The sequence below is a fragment of the Adiantum capillus-veneris genome, chromosome 2 (assembly GCF_014529385.1).
Source record: "Adiantum capillus-veneris isolate H3 chromosome 2, ASM1452938v2, whole genome shotgun sequence".
NCBI classification, from domain to species: Eukaryota; Viridiplantae; Streptophyta; class Polypodiopsida; order Polypodiales; family Pteridaceae; genus Adiantum; species Adiantum capillus-veneris.
Window position 1 is genome coordinate 97365752 of NC_140932.1, and position 9263 is coordinate 97375014.

The following is a 9263-nucleotide window of genomic DNA, read 5'->3' on the forward strand; positions in this document are numbered from 1 at the left end:
TCTATGGACCTATACCTGTCCAAAAAACGATGTAAACCTATGAACCTAGTACCTGCGAGTTATAAGTAGCTCAAGCTGTATCCGCAAAATGTATACATAGCATATACTACACAAAAACGTACTAAAACTGCTCTCTGGAATGCTTCACACAATCATACATAGTCTGTGCTGCAAGAAATCGCCAATTGTGAGTAAAATGTCGAGAAACAAGCGCACACTATGTTGTCGGTTGGTAAGTACGCCGATCGAAAACCAAGCGCAAAGCACGAACATCTGATTGTTGTTGAAATTGTCGTTAGAGAGCCGCGCCTGCAAAAAAACTGCTTTAGAGTGATCAGTCGAAGCTGCTATGCATCGGTATGTGCCGTCAAAGCTGGAAAACTAGGACTCGTCGAAGACAAAATGGTCGAATCGAAGCCCAGATGTTGGGGAGAGGCCGTCGGAGCAAAACCACTCCGGAATGAGCACGTGGGAGGGAAGTCGCTGGTGAAGCTACATTGGAGGAGAGTCCAACTACTCTCTCTCTCTCTCGCTCTCGCTATGTCAAAGCAGAGAAAAGAAGGTCGATGTCACCTTCTGCCATCAGATGATAGCACTCACCGCCAAGGTCGCGGTTTTGTCGATGCTCGAAGCCGGTGCCCAGCCGTCGATGCCGAGGAAAAATGCCAAAGTCAAAAACCAGCAAATCAGTGTCAAAATCGATGCGCCGATCGATGCCAATCGTCCATGTCGAGAGGAAATCATCAAGGAGATGCTCTCTCAAACGGGATGCTGTAGCTCTCCATTGCCGAGAGCTAAGGTCGAGAGAACAAGCCACCGTGGGGAGTCGGACCGATGTCGAGAATAACGTCGAAACATCAAAAAAAAAATCTTTCCTCTTTCTTTTCTCCACGACCAAGAGAGCACTCAAGCTATCTCTCTTTTTCTCTATAGCTTTTGTGCCCGTGTCAAGTATTCTCTCTCTCTCTCTCTGGTGAGAGAGAGAGAGAGAGAGAGAGAATTTCCCTTTGCGGGCTTGCTTTGCTTTCACTAGCGTTGCCTTCAATTTCTGCCGAATTGCGACCTGTAGTTTACCTTAGCAATTCACAAACATCTAGATCCCGATTCCTAAACTCAGAAGGGTGAGAATCTCAAATGCTCATGTAAAGATACCATGATGCGGCATGATATTATCCTGCGACACCCTGATTCTTTACTGCCCAACAATTTCCTGCTTCCATTCACTGCCAGCACTACTCTATTTCCCGATTACCCCCGTTCTCCCCTCGTGCTAGATCTAAGATCTCCAACCTCACATCCTTCTTTGCTCACTTAGCTTCATTCTCAATTCCCTCTGTTGCTTTTCCAAGCTCTTGCACTGTGAAGACTTTGCCCATCTCTCTGCAAATTCCCAAATCCCCCTCAAGATTCCCTCTTCTCCGAGAGGGGGTTGTGCGCATGAAGGAAGCCGAGATCCGAGATCTCACCTTGTCTTTGTCGGGTTCTCACCGAAAAGCTCCGATCTAACGTCGCTGAGCCAAATCTACCGCCATCGAGCTTCGTCGCTTCCGTGTCTCATCGGGAAGCCGTCACACACATCGATCGTTTGTCGCGGCTCTGATACCAATTGAAGAGTGCGCGCGCGGATGCGGTGTTGTGTGTGCATGCAAGGAGGGGAGAGGGAGAGAGTAGACCGTGTGTGGGTGGAGCACGACTCAAACGAGCTACTCCTTATTCTTGGTATATGTACAAGAACAAGGTGAGTAATGAGCGGGCGCCCATAGCCTGGGCGGTTAGGCAAGGCATAGACGCCTTTACCCCAACAAGAAAAATCCTGTTGCACCCAAGCAGGACCCCTAGTATTCCACACCCTTCACCAACCAAGGCCCAGAGCTCTCCGAAGCCGAGATCCGAGATCTCACCTTGTCTTTGTCGGGTTCTCACCGAAAAGCTCCGATCTGACGTCGCTGAGCCAAATCTACCGCCGTCGAGCTTCGTCGCTTCCGTGTCTCGTTGGGAAGCCGTCACACACATCGATCGTTTGTCGCGGCTCTGATACCAATTGAAGAGTGCGCGCGCGGATGCGGTGTTGTGTGTGCATGCAAGGAGGGGAGAGGGAGAGAGTAGACCGTGTGTGGGTGGAGCACGACTCAAACGAGCTACTCCTTATTCTTGGTATATGTACAAGAACAAGGTGAGTAATGAGCGGGCACCCATAGCCTGGGCGGTTAGGCAAGGCATAGACGCCTTTACCCCAACAAGAAAAACCCTGTTGCACCCAAGCAGGACCCCTAGTATTCCACACCCTTCACCAACCAAGGCCCACAGCTCTCCAGAGCACTGCATACCCCCAATTGCAAGTCAAACCACAATGCCACCAACCTCCCACCTCCTCACAACTCGAACAATAACAGAAGCTCACTGTGAACCCTACGCCATACTCAGAGTACATCTCCTTGCCAACTAATGCGTTTTTACTTCTTTCTAAAGATTATGACTTCAACGGTTTTTTGCAAGACAAGCTCAAAATCTGCCTTTTTTTTTTTCTAAGGCAGTGGTTACACGAGGAATAGTTATTAGTTATTCTACTGATAACTATGCCTCCTTGATGGTCACGAGTGAAATATAGACGAGGCTTAGTAGAACTAAGCAAGACGTTTTGCAACTATGCCGATTTTGGCATAGTTGCAAAGAAAGCTGGCTGTCCTGCATTGAATACAGTGTGGTCATGAGCTTTCTTTGCAGCACTTGGATACATGACAACCTCCTAACACTGACCACGTTCGCAATTATTAAACCCATGCGACATGCAATGCATGTGGGCACAATCCAGGACACTATCTAACACGGGGTCTTAATAAGAGCCGAGTCGTGCCATGGGTCTGTGGGAGTAGTGGGGGGAAGCAAGAACCCATTTGAGGAAACCCCAAAATCTGCTCCAGAATCGTAGAAGCACTGTTATGACTCCACCAACCCCTTCAAAAATGTAGGGATTCAGCTATATTTCATGGCAACAATGAAGCAACACAAGTCTCTCAAAATTAGGCCAATCAGTGCATTTGCTTTTTACTGTTGTTCTCACTAGCTCCATTACACCAGGCTTCCTCCCTTCAAGATACCACCAACTACCTGCTAACTGACAACACCAATGTTGCATGCACATCTCGAGGAAGAGCGACGACTGGCAAAAGGTCAACGTGTTCACCCGCTCCGCTCATGCCCACGATTCAAACGCACAACATCACATAGCCCAATGCTGTAACCACGTGCCCGTGTTTCTTGTTTCCAAAGCCATTTCACTCCATCATAAACTGAACTCAGACAGGAAACACATGAAAAAAAGTCAACACGGACAAAAAAAGTAATCACAAACAAATTAGATGGCGTTTGAATTTCATGAGAAATGTGCTTCATTTTAGTGCCGTCGATCCCACTGCTTGCACTTCATTTAATTTAATTAGCCATGTCAAATACTATTGAGGGTGCGCAACCATCGTCACTATCTTACACGAGGTCAATGAGGAGGGATCTAAGACCCAAATTTGGGGGTGCGAAGCGGCTTTGATCTCAGTCGTCCGATCTTTGGTGAACTAGGGGTGAACTTGAGGGTGAACTCGGGGTAAACTGAGGGTGAACTCGGGGCAGAAATAGTGTCCCGAGTTCACCCCTAGTTCACTCGCCTCGCGGGGTGTGGGTGGAACCCGAGATTTCTCGATTGCCACACAAATGCCCTACCACCACACTAACGCGTGTCGCTGCCCATGTTGGCATGGCACATGACGACGATTGAGATTAAAGCCGCTTCGGCCCCCCAAATTTGAGCCATAGATCCCCTCTGAGCCATATGACCGTCCCATATAGTGACGAGGGCGCACACCCTCTCGCATGTCAACAATTAGATTTCACAATAAAGGGACAAACCTGTCGATCATCAGCTAGGCTGCCTTTATACACGATGCTGAAACCGCCTTCGCCAAGAACGAGGGAGGGGTCGAAATTGTTGGTAGCCCGCCTCAAATCCTCCGCGCTCAGCCGCAGCAGCTGCTTCCGGACCTTCTCATCGACATCTCCGACGGTTATGAACTTCGCAGCGCGCCTTTCTTTCGCTCGCCGATACGCCCAACCTGCAGAAACCCCCACAGCGACAAAGACTGCCAGCAGAGAGCCTGCAATGGTAAGCACCCTCTTCGGTTTTGTGCCTTCCTCTGCCCCGGGACAGTTTCTGTTTATTATTTTCCCACAGAGCCCCGGATTCCCTTCGAAGCTTGCAGAGAACGATGTATTTCTGAATATGGGGCTGTCCGGAATCACACCCACCAGCTCATTGTTCGACAGGTTTAGCGCTTGTAGCATTGGGAGGTTGAATATTGATAGGGGTATCCCCCCTTGCAGCTTGTTGTCAGAGAGATTTAAAGATTTGAGGTTGCGCAGATTGCCCAGAGAGTTGGGGATTGCTCCACTTAGTAAATTTCTTGATATGTCGAGATTTCCCAACATCTCACAGCTTCCCAAAGAGCTTGGTATGGGCCCTGAAAATTGATTGTTTGACATATCAAGTGTGAGCAATTGATGCAAAGATCCAAGCTCTGATGGAATGGCTCCACTGATCTCATTATTGGATACGTTCAGTATTTGTGATAAGCCTTTTAGTTTGCCTATTTCTGATGGCAAGCTTCCATTGAAGCTGTTATCATCAAGAGTGAGCACGGTGAGCCCCAAGCATTTGCCAATGCTTTCAGGTATTCGTCCGCTTAGGAGATTACCTCCCAAATACAATTTACTGAGGAGGACAAGCTGACCAATAGAAGGTGGTATTGATCCTGTGAAAAGGTTTTCATTCAGCTGCAAATGAACTAATTGTGTGAGATTGGCAATAGTTGCTGGTATGCTGCCTGTGAATTCATTGAAGCTCAAAGCAAGGAGGGTTAGTTTGGGCAAAGACGTCACTTGCGCTGGAAAGCTTCCTGTGAGTTTGTTATCTCCTAATGCAAACCATGTAAGGTTACTGAGGCTACCTATGCTGGAGGGTACCAGTCCAGAGAGTGAATTCTGGCCTATATCTAGCTCCCTTAATGCTGGTAGCATGCTAAAAATTTCAGGTATTTCGCCAGTAAAGTTATTGTTATGTATGTATAGCACCTGAAGGCTCTGGCAAGTTCCTATTTCATAAGGAATACTACCTGTGAGCCTGTTGGCAAAAGCCCCAAAGTGCTTTAAGCTTGTAAGCCGCCCAATAAGGGGATCCAAGCTGCCATGGATTCTATTAAATGAGACATCCAGATCAACCAGAGCAGTGCAATTGTAAAGAGACATTGGGATGGGGCCAGTTAGGCTGTTTGAGAAGAGTGACAGATTTCTCAAGAGTGGTAGCATGCCCAATTCAGGCGGGATAAGGCCGTCAAGATTGTTTTCCTCAAGATGAAGCTCAATGAGAGAGGAGGAATTTCCCAATGCGGAAGGGATGTTGCCACTCAATTGGTTCCTGCTGAGGAAGAGGGTTTGCAGAGCCCCTGAATCACCTAGAACGGGGGGTATTTGACCTGTTATATTATTTTCTGTTAACACCAGCACCTGAAGCTTAGCCAGGGTTGCAATCGAAGATGGGATAGTGCCAATAAGGTTGTTTCCAGCAAGATAGAGATACTGGAGATCCTTTAAAGATCCGAATTCGGATGGAATGCTTCCAGTGAATTCGTTGAAAGGTAGAATAAGGTATCTCAGAGCAGTGCAATTACTGAAAATGGATAAATCTCCCGAAAATTGGTTATTTGGACCTAAGGCCAGTCTGGCCAATGTGCTAATCTGGCAAAGCTCCATCGGCACTCGTCCTGTCAGAAGGTTATCATGCAGCTCAAGATGAACTAGGGATGTTGCATTAGCAATTGATTTGGGGATTGGCCCTGTTATGTGATTTAGAGACAGATCCAACGCATAGATGTTGGGTAGTGACCACAAGGCTTCTGGTAGATTCCCTGTTATGTTGTTGGATTTAAGACCCAAATAGAGAAGGTTGGAGCATGCTGTGATGGAGTCGGGGAGACTTCCCGAGAAGGCATTGTATGACATGTTGAGGAGTTCTAAATCTTGACAAGATGCGGAGGGGAAGGACAACTCACCTGTTAGATGATTGCTCGACACATCGAGGTTGTAAAGCTTTGGAAGAAGGAAAATGCCTGCTGGAATATTGCCGTCGAGCTCGTTTTCTTTGAGTAAGAGTGATTGCAGCTCCTTAAGGTTGGCAAAAGAGGTTGGAATGCTGCCAGAGAGCTTGTTTATGCTTAGGTCCAAGTGCCAGAGAGCAGCACACTCACTTAAAGTGTGTGGGATTGGCCCTGATAGATTATTCTGCCTTAGATTCATGTACTGAATGCTTGAAAGCTGGCTGAATTCAGATGGGATGCCGCCTGAGAGTGCATTCTCGGATAGGTTCAGAATGACGAGGAACGGTAGAGAGCTCAGTGAAGGAGAGATGGGGCCGGTAAGCTGAAAGCTTTGTAAGCGGATGCGAGTGACACGAAAGAATGTATTGCAGGTGATCCCTTGCCAATAAGTGCAACAATTAGTGCTGTTCTTATCCGTCCAAGTGTCGAGGCCTCCAAAGGGATCCTGGGTCAAGCTTTGTTTGAACTCTAGAAGAAGCATGGCATCTTGCTGGTTGCAACCCGTGGTTGTGTTAGTAGAAACAGGTGGTGATGGGCTCTCTCCTGGTGGCGGTAGAGTCAACAGCATATATGAGAACACCGGTGGTCCACTAAACTGCACGTTCTTTAAGATTTGGTGCAAATGATCATCAAGAGCGTGCGTTGGCGTCATGATGTCGAAGAGTGTTACACACACAAGGAGGTGCATCTGCATCCATCTGATGAGCAACATGCATGAGGGGGCCTGTGAGACAGACAGTGAGGAGGTCATGTTGAGGGTTTGGCGTATGGAGTAACAAGGACAGTAGCAGCAGATCAACGGCCGAGTGCAAGATAGCTGACAGGGATGTTGGATTTGAGAGAGAAAGAGAGAGAGCCTGAGAGGTCCATTGCGAGAATGGCAACTTCCTGGAGTGAGCTAATATAGTTGCAGACTTCGAAATCGTGCACTCGAGCTGTTTGACTATGACCTGCGCAAAAGGGTCGCCGGGTTGGAACATTAGAGCATGGAGAACACGTCGTGACTCGTGACTTCAAAACTTCAATACACCCCACGTTGTTTATTTATATGCAAGTTGCTCTTCTCGTTGTGACTATGGGAGCTGAGTCCCTTTATGGGCTTAAGAAATTAGGCAGTGTTCAGACTGCCCAACAGAGTGCATCCTCTATGAGCCAGTTCTCATGAGGGTTTGATTTTCAAAATGTTGGCAATATGTTGCCAATTTTTTGGTTTCACATGGAGTGTTTCCACTAAATAGTTGGCAACAAGTTGCCAACAAGTTCCCAAACGGCTCCATGCCCAAGGGGTGGAGCAAGATGGCAACCACAAGTGAAGACAAAGAGAAAAAAGTGTTTTTCATTGAATGGAGGAAAAGACAAACTTTTTTTCCACTTCTCTCTCTATTCTCTCACTTACTTTTCCCATTCATTTTCCTTAAAAAAGAAGTCTCTCCCACTCTCACGTTTTTAGATACCTTCCATGAGAACTCACAAAATCAAGTTGTTGGTTGGCAACAAGTTGCCAACCAACCTCTCATGTGAACTAGCTCTATGCTAATCAATAGATAACACGCATGTGCTAAATAAACCAAGGATGTGCCGAAAAGTGGAAAAAAGAGCTGACTTTTAACACTTTATTTTGGAACAATTAAACATTTTATACATGGGACTCATCGAGTTCTCTAAGAGACCTTCTTATTGGGAGGAACATGGGACTCGAATAAGCTAGGTCTTTCAATTCTTCAAGAATGGTATTGCCACAATGTTGCTTCCAACATGCTGCCAATGATGATCTGAAGTGGCTTGGACAATAGACCTTGCCATATACAATGACAACTTGGAAACCTATTAAATCCTTGCCACCTTAGCTATGGACATGTCTAGAGATGATTTCAGCAACAATTTCATCAACATCAATGAAGCTAGTTTTACTCTTATGCCTACTACACTCCCATTGCTCTCTCTTCCTTTTGGTCTCCTTCTCCTCGACGATGGTACATAAGTCAAGGTGTTTCATGAGCTTATTTATTGGGTATGGTGGATGAAAGTTATTAAACCTTACCTTCTTCCATCACCAAGTATCTTGTCCTCAACACATCCATGTAACCTGACCTATAATTTCCATGGATGAGAGAGAGAGAGAGAGAGAGAGAGAGAGAGGAAAGGGGTTTGGACGAAGATTGATATCTTTGTTGACCATTGCCACCTGGACGATTTTAGTTTTGTCCCACGTTTGGAGGGAAAGATGTGGGAGGGACAAATTGCAAGTAACTGTGAGTTTTCTTCTCATGACTAGCTCTTCAAGAATTGCCTTTAAAACGAAAAAATCTCCATCTCAAATAAATAGAAAAGTTAGTAGCATATTCTAGCAAGTAATGTCCATGGACATGCTATTTGGTAAAAGTTGGTGCGCTTTCACCACAATATATACAAGTGTGTGACCTGTCCTCTGCATGGAGAGGAGAAGTACAATAAAAAAAGGAAACATGCTATGTAGGCCTCCCTCCCTGGCCTCTTTCTTCAGCTTGAGGAAAAACAACATTGTACTGGCCTTGTTGGTTATATCTTGTAGCCAGTGAACTTCAAAAGACAACATTCTAGACATGGAGCTGATCAAGCTACAAATTCCTTTTGTAAAATTGCTACTAAAAACAACCAATGTTTCTTATACTCCCTATAATCTCCAACAGTCAATGCATTATTTCTCGAGTCTTGATTTGAAGCTCATTAAGCTCCCTAGCTAGTTGTCTTACTACGATTTTTTTTTCTTTCAAAAACCATATATCTTCAAGATGCAAGCATATGTAGTTGTGTTAAAATATAAACTATCACACCGAGTTCGGTGTAAATAGCATAGTGATTCCTTGCCCTACCCCCATGTGGCATATCATAAGTTAGTGCATTCCAAGAAATAGTCAGAAGAATTTGCGAGTAATTTTCAGCTTTATTTTCAAATTTCTTATGACATTTTCTTCAAAGTTTGCCTTTAAAATAAAAAAATCACCATCTTCAGGTAAGTAGCATATTCTAGCAAGCAATTCTCATGGACATGCTATTTGGTAAAGGTTGATGTGCTTTCACACCGATATTAATGAGCGTGTGACTCGTCCTCCAAATAGAGAGAAGAAGCCCAAGAAAGAAAAC

The 9263-nt window shown here is 45.8% G+C and overlaps 1 protein-coding gene across 1 annotated transcript; it reads right to left on the reverse strand.

The window, feature by feature from the left end:
• Positions 1–3867: 3867 nt before the first annotated feature.
• On the reverse strand, positions 3868–7727 carry LOC147463255 (uncharacterized). Its single transcript, XM_086487826.1, has one exon. The coding sequence runs from the start codon at positions 6889–6891 to the stop codon at positions 3868–3870; it is 3024 nt and encodes a 1007-aa protein (XP_086343952.1). The 5' UTR covers positions 6892–7727.
• Positions 7728–9263: the final 1536 nt, after the last annotated feature.

Excerpts from the sequence above, each read along its gene's own strand:
- LOC147463255 (XM_086487826.1), bottom strand. The coding sequence starts at position 6,891 with ATGACCTCCTCACTGTCTGTCTCACAGGCCCCCTCATGCATGTTGCTC.